Source organism: Taurulus bubalis (assembly GCF_910589615.1).
Source record: "Taurulus bubalis genome assembly, chromosome: 9".
In the NCBI taxonomy this organism is placed as follows: Eukaryota; Metazoa; Chordata; class Actinopteri; order Perciformes; family Cottidae; genus Taurulus; species Taurulus bubalis.
Genome location: NC_136597.1, coordinates 14,043,589 through 14,055,633, shown reverse-complemented (window position 1 = coordinate 14,055,633; position 12,045 = coordinate 14,043,589). Strand labels below are relative to the sequence as shown.

Below are 12,045 nucleotides of genomic sequence, written 5' to 3'. Positions count from 1 at the left end.
TCTTCACTCAGGGCAGCCGCTCTGGGATCTCAACTCTACTTGACACCTGGTATTAGATTAAGTTGTACTTAACAGATCTTTGTCGTGATTTTAACATCATTTTAGAAACAGAGGAGCTGCCTTTGGCCAAGCAGCTGCATATACACTTTACAAGTGAATCAGTAAAGAATCAAATCACAAAATGAAAACTTAGTTTTTACTAGATCTGATGAACTCATCTAACACTAAGCTAGCGTCATGATGCAGTACACTACACTGCAGTATTGCAAGCTGTTTCCTTCGCTCCATGTTCATGGTTTGCTCTTATGTACCATTGATATCTATTTCTGTCTGCTGTTATGTTATCATTGTTGTGTGATCATGGTATTCAGTTTAATTTAAATGATTGTGTTTGATCATTTATCCAGGTTACTTCTATGAGATTCCTTCCATAGGAGCCATCAGAATAAACACACAGGTGAGATCATGGTTTATTATTTTTCACATTATTTTTTACAGGACTTATGGAAGCATTAATCTGGGTAAATGTATTGTCCAATGTAGGAGTACCTAGATGTCCTGGGAAGACCAATGGTTCTGGCAGACAAACAGGCCAAACAAGTCCAGTGGACTAATGTGTACCTTGATGCTCTGGTACTTGTTGTGTCATATAATTCATTTTACAGAAATATTGTACTTGCCTTTGTTTGTTTAACTTCATAAGACTCCTGACTTGAATAGTGCATGTTCTTGACTCTCCATCAGGAACTGGGTCTAGTCATTACTGGAACACTACCTGTTTTCAATAAAACAAAGACCAAAGATGACAGGAATGGCGAGGTGCAGTAAATACATGCATGAACATGTGATAAGTTGAGTCAGCAGTAGCTGGAGTGGATGGATATAGTTTCCCGTGACTCATCCTTTTCTCTCATACTGTCTCTCAGCACCAGAATCAGTTGATCCTTGGCGTAATGGGGATCGACGTGTCTCTGGAAACCATCAAGAAGCTCACGCCACGCTTCACAGTGAGTTTAACACCCAAATGTGATCACATGCATGCAGATTTATAAAACTAAAACTCCCTCCACCAATTAGTGAGTGATATGAACATGTGTTGTTTCTAATCATCCGCGTATAAGAAATATCCTCGTTATTAATTATAACCCCTTTTTTGCATGTAATACCCCTATTTTTTTGGGACCACCGAGGTCGTTCTTTTATACACTTTTTAACAATAACTACCAGTTGTTTTGCCATTACACTGTACTTCATGTGGTTTTCTGATCACACATATTGAATTCCCCCCTCCTCTCTTTTTTTCAGATTGGTCCAAATGGTTACTACTTTGCCATTGATCCCAATGGATATGTCCTGCTGCACCCCAATCTCCAGCCAAAGGTATGCATCCGGCCCATTGCATCACTCATCAGGCCCATAGCATTACATTGTGTTCTGACTATTCCATATGGTTAAACATGATCTGCTTGTGCACAGTGAAGTATATGGAGACTAGCAGATTGTGCTGCAGGTTCTCCTCGAACTTGTCTATGTGCAGTCACCTTGTCATGAATAGATTAATATTCTATTTAAGAATTCTCTGATTGTAGCATTTTAGCTTTGTTGTCGTTAAAAGAACTGAGATGCTCAATAGGACACAGAATATGTGTTGGGAGGTCACCAGATCATAACCCCAAACAGGTAAAACATGTTGTGGAGGTCCACATGAACACAAAAGGTTTTTAAGTACCTGCATGTATGTGTGTGTGCGTATGTGCGTGTGTGCGTGCATGTGTGTGTGCATGTGTGCGTGTGTGTGTGTGTGCGTGTGTGTGTGTAAATAATTAAAATAGTTACTGAGTTGCAGGTGGGAGTGACGCAATGTATGTATTTTAATCATGTTTTTCTTTGGTGGGCTTTGAAGCCCCCACTCTATAACATAAAACACCAAAATGCATCACTGTGCATCTTTTCAAAACTTTCATAGAAAAGGATTCGTAACAGGAAGCTCAGGCTCAGTAATATGTATGCTGTCACTTTTCATGAGGTGAGACAAATAACTAGTACTGTAGATTACAGAAGTAGTTCCTGAAGATAGCAATGTAGAGTGTTCTGTATTGTAGTCCCATAGATGCTCTCAATTCTTAATACATAGAGTAGCAGTCATTGGAGGTAATATTCCATTTTTTGCTGGCCATAATGTAGCTTTTTTGTGATGTACAACCCTCTGATTTCTCCCAAGCTGAAGTGACGGCACATTATTCTGTAGCTTGTTATTATCACTATGGTCATAGAATTTTTTTCTTTACAATTGTGTGAGTATGTTTTGTTAATGCCCAGATGTGTTTGTGTGAGCATATTTTGCGACAGCTTTGAAACTAAGAGAAAGTGAATCACCTACAGTTACATCGATAGAGCACATACTTACATGAGAGGGAACATTGCTCTTAATGGTCTACGACATGACTCAACAATACCTATGACAATATAAATGGTTAAAGGAACAGTGTGTAGGAGTTATGGGATTTAATTGAAATAACTGAAACATAATATTCATAACTATGTTTTACTACTAGTGTCCTTGTTGCACTTTGATTTTAGAAGTGCAGCTTGAGAAAATCCAGTGGGAAGAGGTTGTGAAGGGCTTGTTTTGAGATCATGCTTTTTAGCCAATATATGATAATATAAAATGATAATGTGACTTCAGGTCAAGCAATGTTAGCCAAGTGTTAACTTGAACGACGGCTCGATTCTCGGCTTAGGTGGTGGAGGCGACACGGAGAGGCGACTGTTCATTCTGACCAACAATGGTGGCTCCTTAAGATGTTAGTGTAGATGCTGCAATAGCATCAGTTATACCAGAGCTGGAGGATACTTCTTTATTTAAAGAAGAGCAAATAACGGCACCGAAGGCTTTTCTTGATGGACCATGTTTTCATGTGTCTGTGTCCGTGTGTGAGGTCTAGAGCCTGTAAATCACTCATTGTTTCATTGACTCAGCCAAATGGGAGATACAGTGAATAGCGATTGTCACCTTTGAAACTTTGAACATATCCCTTGACCGCCTCTGTCTCTGGAGTGACAATTTTTATATTTGATTATGTGTGTACATATTGCATGTGCATTACATGTCTCTCCCTAGTCACAGTAGCTTCTTTTTTTTTATACCATTTTTTTTCTCTTTTTTTATATCCTCTCCGGTTTTTCTTATGTGTGTTTGATGTTTCATTCAGTGTTGTACCTCTTGATCTTTTATTCTTTCTTTTCTCATTTTCATGTTGAGATGCTTCATCTTCATCATCTTCCTTTGCTGCTTCATTTCATGTAACTTATCATCAAATGTAAGGAACTCAACTCATGCTTTTTGATGAATTTAGTATTTTGTTTATTGCTTCTCTTGTCCGGTAACTGATTCACACTATTATCTCATTTTTACATTCAATATCAATCCTCATTCCCTTTCTTTCGTTAAAGTTAGAATGCATTTGTATTAATCTATTGACTCACTGTTAAATGAGCATATGTTAACATAAAAATAAGAAACTATGCAGAAAACATTAGTATGCTTTTACCGCATTACCCCACTTTTTGAGTCACAGAGTGAACAATCGCTGTGGAGGACAGCCTGGTATCAGATTCCATGTACTGCTGTTTTATGGAGAAGCACTAGATTACTGCTACTATTTTATACCACCATAAAGCCACTCAGACGTATAGGGTTTTTAAGAGAGGACATTAATAGAGTCCAGTGTCACTGTGTATCAAATCTGATTCAGCTGCGTCTGGTGTCACACATATGTTGTCAAAACGCTGCCATATGGTACCCTCTATTTTTTATACCATGGATTTGATTGGATTCATGTGTTGAGGGAAATGATTGGCATTGCTCCTGAATTGAATAAAAACAAAATATTAAAGTCAACTATATGTTTATTCAATGCAATGTCAATACGAAGATGCAAAGATATCCGTATATATGGCTGATTGCCATAGTAAGAAGAACAAATCTCTGAATAATAATTGTAAGTGGTCCACTGGATGTTATAACATAATACCCTCATCAACTCAGCTGTTATATAGGGATATAAAAGTGGGTTATTACAACATTGTTTCCACCCAAAATAGGATAAGCAGGGTTCCTCTTGTTTGTGTTTGCATAAATCCTGTTTTTCTGTTCATAAGTTTTTCTTTTTCTAATTGTCCTAAGTTTTGTCTGCAATATCATCATTTCCACAGAATCCTAAATTCCAGGAACCTGTTACCCTAGACTTCCTAGATGCTGAGCTGGAGAATGACATCAAAGTAGAGGTAGAGTGTGCAGATGCATGCAAATCCCCTTGCTATTCACACCCAAACACACACACACACACACACACACACACACACACACACACACACACACACACACACACACACACACACACACACACACACACACACAACTCAAGCAAAGGAACAAAGGTGGATTCACATATTGCTATATGACCATTCACTGCAAGTGATTTACTCAGGGTCAATACCATGAGGTTATAAGACAAAATGTTTTCAAATCAGCTGATACTCTGTAAATCAGATTCAATGATACTTGAATTACATGCATACTGTCTGCTTCTACATCTCTCCCTATAGATCAGAAAAATGATGATTGATGGTGATACAGGCGAACGTACCATTGACACACTGGTGAAAACGCAGGATGAGGTAAGACGAAATACTGGAAGGGGCTTAACATGCTACACTGGAGTAAGTTGCATTGTATGTCGCTATAGTCAAAGTTGCTATGTTTCCTGCCATAAAACGTTTTTCACTTTTTATATTGTCTAATTTTCACCTTGATTTTGTACAAATTTCACATATTGTATTATTTACAATAAATACAGATTATGTCTTGGAATGTTTTTTGAACAATAAACAACACAAACATGAGCACTACTTACATAGCAGTTCTGAATGCCAGTTCCTGTGTCTTCTTTGGCAGAGGTACATAGATAGAGGAATCAGGACCTACACGTTTGCACCGGTCAATGGAACAGATTACAGGTGAGCAATGTCAGCAATTTTCTAATATTTATTTATGGTTCATTAATCTGTCTTCACTTTAGACAATGCATAGCCACTAACAACAGAGAGGACGCCAGCTGATGGAGGACACTGCCAACAGGGGTCACTCTCTTGTTTCTAACAGCAGGCTCTGCTTGTTTATTGGGAAATACATTTGTTAGATTGTTTTTGCTTTTCACTGAACATACAGGAAAGCAGAAACACATGGAAGCTTGATTAGTTGTGTATTGTTTATCTTGATTGATATAAACAGCTTATAATCACATATAACTAAAGTATTTAAAAGGCTACATGTTACAGGCATTAAATTACCTATTTTAGTTTGACCAGACAAAACCTTGACCTCAGACCTCCAACCACAAAAGTCTAAGTGTCACTGTAATTGTCTTTTCTGCAGCCTGGCTCTTGCTCTGCCTAGATACAGTGAACACTTCATTCAAGCCAAACTGGGAGATGCCATGAAAATAGCTATGTGTAAGTATAACATACTTCCTCATGATGAAATGTGTGCAAGCAAGTCAATCAGATTTCTTTTAGGTGGTGCCTCAAAAACAAACTCCCATGCATACTTTCTGTGGGTCGTACTCTTGAGTATCTCCTCTTGCTTTGTATTACTCGCTCCTAGCTGGAACCACAACCACTCCTTTGTATTTGCTGCTCAGATCAGCGGATCCCCATGGTGCTTTTCTTTTGTAGTGTAACCCACTGGTCAGTTGTCCCGCACTCCCACACACACTCATCCACATGCTTTCCTTCTCCCACACCCAGCCTAAGCACGGGCTCTTTTGATCTTGTCTACATTTTGCGCTTCTCTCCTTCTTAGCTCCCCTCTTCTGGCCCTCCTTCTGGCTGAGGAGAAGACGAATCCTCACTCCTCTCCATGCTCATTATCACCTCTCCTACCAAACATTTTCTTTTACCTCTTCTGCACTTTTTGCTATGTTTCTGTTGCCAAGTCCATCTATTTACCTCCCTCTGCTTAAGCCTATCTTTCCTTTCCTAAATGTTTCAAGGGGTAACAGGCTACTTGAAGCAGACATACTTTAATCTGGATTGTTTTCTCTGTCTGTGTCACTCTATCTAATCTGTAAACCTGTCCTCACCTCATTCTCTTTATTCCTCCTATTATCCCTCTCCTCTCCCCCTTTTTCTTTTTCTTCAGCTCATTTATTTACTTTTTGCTCTGTTTGTGCTCTCAAGGCTGTTTCGCTGTATGATCCACACTGGCTTCTTCTAACAGCTCAGAATTTAACTAATATCACAAGGATAACACTCTTTCAAATACACACATACAGTATGTGCAACTTTCACTCTTTGTACAATTCTTCACATTTTTATTCTGATGTAAGTTATCCTCTCTTGTCCTGCTTTCAAACTGGAATCTTACAGCTTCTTCTTGGGGCAAGTACTCACTATTCTATATCTTCTGTCTTCATCTTGCCATGTAATGCTCTTCCATAAGCATCTTCCATGTTTGTCTTCTATATAGTTGCATGATTACAGATGGAGGGATGGATGGATGGACGGACTCTGGAATATGAATGATTAATCATGACTTTATAGATGAATGGGTGTGGGCTTTGATCAAGGGATATAATTAGAAGAAGAAAAAAAACACCAGAATCAGCACATAACCATCTGGCTTTAGTGTATTTTTATAACTTTGATGTGACACCACAAAGCATAAACGGCTAATGGCTCAGTTGTTCCAACAGATGAGATTTTGACTGACTGTTTTGACCTCGGTATCACTCCCTCTCTGCCATAACAAGTCTGTCACCGTGCCATAAAGACTGTCGGAACGTTTACAGGCCTGTTAAAGAAAGTAACACGCCATGCCTTACTGCCACAGACGACTCCGATATGGAGTTTGGCACTCTAAAGTTCTCTGTACAGCCATATTGAGTTTCACACTTGAGCATGACCACCAATACCTCGATCCATCTTACCTTCCCTGCAATAGGGTTTTTTTGCAGCCACTTGTGCTCCTAATACATTATGGTGAATCCCTTAGTCAAGTGTGTGATGGATGAACATTGTTCCATCCATAAAGCAGAAATGCTGCACACATTGAATAAATGACCTAATACTGGGATTAAAGAGACGGTGACAGAAAAGTAAAGAGCAAGAAAGAAGAGAAAGGATCAAATGTATGGTGTGGAAAGCATTTGGACATATAGAGACCCTGCCCGGTCTAAAGAGACAGAGGGACAATGAATCTGCCCGTTATGTTTTATGTGAAGGACATTGTTTCATCCTGCACCAGATTTCCATGGCCCCGAGGAAACTCAGTGCTCAGTAATTTTTTCCGCAGACTGCACCACACGACTCAATATATTTTAACGGCAATATCCAAATAGTCTTTATTTTAAGAGACCTTTGAATGATGGCTATCCATGCCTGTCATGTCATTTATATGAGAAAAGAATTACCAGACACTATTGGAAAGGAAATCCAGAGCCAAGGCAGACAAAGCATTAAGTGGAAGGAATTTTCTTCATTACAATATTTGTTAACATGCTGGGTTTCTTTGCAGTCCCCAGCTGATAATTTTCTATTCTGCATTTAAATATCTGCACTCAATGTTTTTTAAGTTTGTTTATTAGATCTAATATTATTTCACTGCAGCATATTGTTTAATTATCTACCATGGGAAATAGTTTACATTTTCAGCTTGTTTTTCAAGGACTGAACTTATTTGTCAGATGATGAATGTATTTTTTACCAACCCTTGTCTTTCCTACTTTCTCTTCTCCTCATCTCTGTCTCTTGGGTCACAACAGGGCAAGAAGGCAAGTACTTCTCACTCAGTCATTCTCTCATGGCTCACTGCACCTCCATCCACATACTCCCCCTTGATCCATCACCTCATAGCTGTCCAAAATGTTGTGTGTGTGTGTGTGTGTGTGTGTGTGTGTGTGTGTGTGTGTGTGTGTGTGTGTGTGTGTGTGTGTGGGAGGGGGGAGGGGGAGATACAATATGTTCACTACTGGGTCCATTTTTCTTATTTCATATGATCATCCACATGGATATGTCTGAATGCATGTAGTCATCTCACAGCACAAGTAGCAGTGCATCATTTGATAAATAGGGAACACACTTTTAAGCTCCTAAACTGCTGTGTGGAATAGTCACAATCTTATCGTCCTAAACCAATTGTTTTTGTGTTTTCAAAAGCCATGGAAACCATACAGCAGGAGAGGTTTGATGAGTTTGGTTACACCTACATTGCTCCAAGGTAAGTGATACCGACACTATTGTCAAACCCACTCTCACTCGGCAGGAACAAATAAGGGGCTGAGATTGAAATTGATCAATGCTGTTCCTTTAGGGACTACTGCAAAGAGCTGAAGTTGTCACTCAACAACACCCAGTTTCTCCTCGACTTCAGCCAGTACATTGATAGCAACACTCCAGATGCATGTGAGTCATCTTTTTCACTGTTATTTCACTCTACACATTTGCACAGCTTGTGATGTTAGTTTGCGGCACTGTTTGATGAGAGTGGAGTCTGCGTGTGTGTGTGTGTGTGTGTGTGTGTGTGTGTGTGTGTGTGTGTGTGTGTGTGTGTGTGTGTGTGTGTGTGTGTGTGTGTGTGTGCATATATGGTATGTTTTACTGTTACTCAGAATTTCCCACGTGTGATATCACGATGGTCAGCATCTGAAGGTCAGAGCATTTCTTTAGTCATTCGATTACTGTGGTATAAGCAGAGTGACATCAGCCCGATCGACTGAGTTTCCTAGAAGCTTGATGTTGTCATGCTACACAATGACTCATGGTGTTGGATTTGTCATCATCTAATGGGTCTGTCTCATATGGCTTACCACCATCATCCAGCTAATGGATCTAGGTATCCTTGATCCATTTTAACCCAAGGTCAAGCCATATAAATATGCATTAATGCCTTTCTTGTTGCTGTTGTGCATTATGGTCTCACAATTTATTCCTGAGTCTTAAGTCTGCATGAAAAGGTATGGAGATGATTTAAAACCACACTCAGGGGATACTGTGTTGAAACCGTGTGCTGAGGTTTTTGACAGCGCTTTCAAGTACTTTTCTTGACATCGGGGTTCAATACCTTGGCATCGTCTCTCTCCTAAAGCTGCAACAGCCACTCCTTCACAAAGTACTTCCTTCTGTCTAACTGTCTAATAATCACTCAGAGAAGACCTACAAGAACATGTATCCCTGCTGGATAATTTCCTAACAAGTACCAAGAGATCTAATTGTTATCCCTCGTTTATCCAGGGAGAACGTTGGCAAAACACACCTGCTTTTTCAGCCTGACTTTCACTGTCAGACACTTAATCACTTGTCTCTTCAACATTCTTTCTGTTAACAAGTGAACATATCTGCTGGGAGAAAAAAATACTGGGCAATTGTGGAAGCCAAAAGCATAACATATTAATCTCCCCTGCAAAGATTCGTAAATAATAGGCTGGCATTGCCATATTTTCCTACTAATCACTGTTATTACTGTTCGCAATAGGTACAATATATCTCGTCTTTAATCCACAGGTAATGTGTCCCTGGTGAATCGACTAATCCTGGATGCAGGTCTGACAGCTGAACTGGTTAAACTTTGGAACGAGCAGCCAGTGTGAGTGCCAAACATTTCTGCTGTTTTACCTTGCACTATTTATCTGTACTTAACATACACAAAATATATTAAAAAAAAACGTTTTTCCTTTTATATGAAAATCTGTCTTGCATGTGAACTCTATAGCTCCACCCTCTCATAGTGGATGATGCTTATTGTCATGCACAACCTACTGACTGAGCCACAGCTTTATTTCTTTTGTCTCTATTTCGGGTGATTTGATCACGTCCAACGAGTGAAACATGATGAAAGCGAAGCACAAAATGCATATCGCACCCAACCATGCTAAGCTCTGCCAAGACACGCTGTTTTCTGAACAAAATAAAATAATTACATCAGTGTGTTCCCTTTCATGGTATGCCCACTTGTCTGAACTAATCTGAACACACACTTGCACATACTGCAGGGTGTCTGTTTAACATTAGGACAAATAGAAACAAGTGACTGTGGTCGTAAAACGATTTGTGTCAAGCCTGCAGCTCCGTCTCACAGTTCGCAAACACTTTTCTAATATTTGTCAGTGTGATTGGCTTTGATGTTTGATTGCCTGTTGTTTTCCATGTTCTTAGGGACGGAATAGTGGCCAGATTTGTAGCCACAGATGGAGGAATCACAAGAGTCTATCCAAGAAGGTACTCTCCCCTCTTTCTACTCAGTTTCATGTATATAGCGTTCATGCTGGCGTCGTGAAACAGCACAGCATGCTTTGCCCAAATATCTGGTGGTGTAAATGTGTGAGATGAAAATGGATACAGACTGTACTGCGCTTAGGTTCAGGGCTTTTGGCTGCTTTACTCACCTGCTCCACTGGGTTTCCAGAACATGGAGGATTAGACACTTTAAGCTGAACTCCCAGAGCTTGCCAAGCCAGTACAGGACATGGGTCAAATCCACACATCCAGCAGCCAAGCATAGCTCATTTTCCTCAATTTCCTTGCTGCTACTTTGGTCTGAACTAAATTCCGGGGCTCCATTTGATCAGAATATGATATTCCAGCTGCAGATAAATGCATATTCCTCTAGCCTATAAAACATGAAACATATAAAACATTATCAGTAATTGTTTTTACTGGATCATGCCCTTGACATACTGTATATCAACTTGAAGTTGGGTGTGCCTTGTATTCCGATGACTAACATTTGGCTATAGATTAAAATACAAATTGTTCAGATAGATCAAACACATTTGCTTTGGTGTTTTATGGATATAATGTTCCATATATCATTATGTGACTATATTAATGTTTTTAGTGCTGGGGAAGAGTGGACAGAGAATCCAGAGACATATGAGTCCAGCTTCTACAAAAGGACCCTGGACAATGAAATATATATTTTTACAGCTCCATCTTTCAACCGTAAGTTGTCCTAAAGGTTTGAATACGTGAATGTGTGTGCACTCGTATGTATAAGGATCTTAAATGTGGTTTGGCACTGAGCCTATCCTGCTCTCTGCCTTTGGACGTCGTCCCAATCCTACAGGAAAAGATCACACTCTGAGGCCGCTGACACCACTGTCTTTATCCTTCTCCTTTTCCCGCAGCGTCTTTCAGCGCTCATCCCCTTCCTCCCTCCCTCCCGCCCTGTATACTTCCTGTTATCTCCACTGATGTCTCTAACAGACATCAGGACAGGCAAACATTAGTGTAATGTAGCCGCGCTTTCCGCTACACTTGACTGGATTAACACATGTACTGGCCTCACAGACTCCACTCCACTCACATAATTTACTAGCAGCTAAAAATGTATGGAATTTCCCAAAATGGATTGCGATTATTCCATTTTACTGTGATTCTCATTCTTAAATGTTCTCCGCCAACATCATTTTAAACATGATTTAGGTAAAATTGCTATGATTATTGTTGATTGTCTCTTGTGTATATCCCTTCTCAATTGCAGCAGAGGACAGGGAGCCTGTTACTGAGTCAAGTATTATAGTGAGCAAAGCAGTGGAACTCACGATTGCTGAAGTCACACTCAAACCAGCTGGTCAGTCTTGCTAATCCCAGATAGATTGTTTCTTGTGAAGCAACATAAATTAAAGATGTAATAGCTGTACATCTGCATGTGTTGTGGTTTGCTTCGTAGTGGTGGGAGTGAAACTAAATGTCTCCTTCTGGATGAGCATTTTCATGAATGCTACACTGAAGCTGAACGTAAGTTGTATTTCTATTTTTTACACTGTCTTTGACACAGTTTTATATTGGTGTACAAACGTAATTGTGTTGTCTGACTCACAATTTTATCTTTTTAGTGCAAGGATGAGATTTGTGGCTGTCTGAAGAATGACAAGGTACAGCGAATCTGAGAATGTTTTGTTTATTGTCTGAGATGTTTCTCCATTACCAATGCTGAGCAGACGGTCTTGATTCGAAATATGATGTTACCTTACAGGAGAAAAAATT

The 12,045-nt window shown here is 39.6% G+C and overlaps 1 protein-coding gene across 1 annotated transcript in view; it reads left to right on the top strand.

Annotated features, from left to right (window-relative positions):
• Positions 1-12,045, top strand: part of LOC306741626 (voltage-dependent calcium channel subunit alpha-2/delta-1) — a gene marked incomplete at both ends in the record, with an annotated part of 61,774 nt that overhangs the window by 38,962 nt on the left and 10,767 nt on the right. The window contains 17 exons of the mRNA XM_079223939.1: positions 408-457; positions 544-633; positions 745-819; positions 927-1,007; positions 1,306-1,380; positions 4,216-4,287; positions 4,609-4,680; positions 4,958-5,019; positions 5,438-5,514; positions 8,218-8,278; positions 8,372-8,463; positions 9,562-9,643; positions 10,213-10,275; positions 10,895-10,998; positions 11,540-11,629; positions 11,729-11,796; positions 11,895-11,933. Coding sequence (XP_079080065.1) covers positions 408-457; positions 544-633; positions 745-819; positions 927-1,007; positions 1,306-1,380; positions 4,216-4,287; positions 4,609-4,680; positions 4,958-5,019; positions 5,438-5,514; positions 8,218-8,278; positions 8,372-8,463; positions 9,562-9,643; positions 10,213-10,275; positions 10,895-10,998; positions 11,540-11,629; positions 11,729-11,796; positions 11,895-11,933 — 1,253 coding nt within the window. The remainder of the gene's footprint in view (positions 1-407; positions 458-543; positions 634-744; positions 820-926; positions 1,008-1,305; positions 1,381-4,215; positions 4,288-4,608; positions 4,681-4,957; positions 5,020-5,437; positions 5,515-8,217; positions 8,279-8,371; positions 8,464-9,561; positions 9,644-10,212; positions 10,276-10,894; positions 10,999-11,539; positions 11,630-11,728; positions 11,797-11,894; positions 11,934-12,045) is intronic.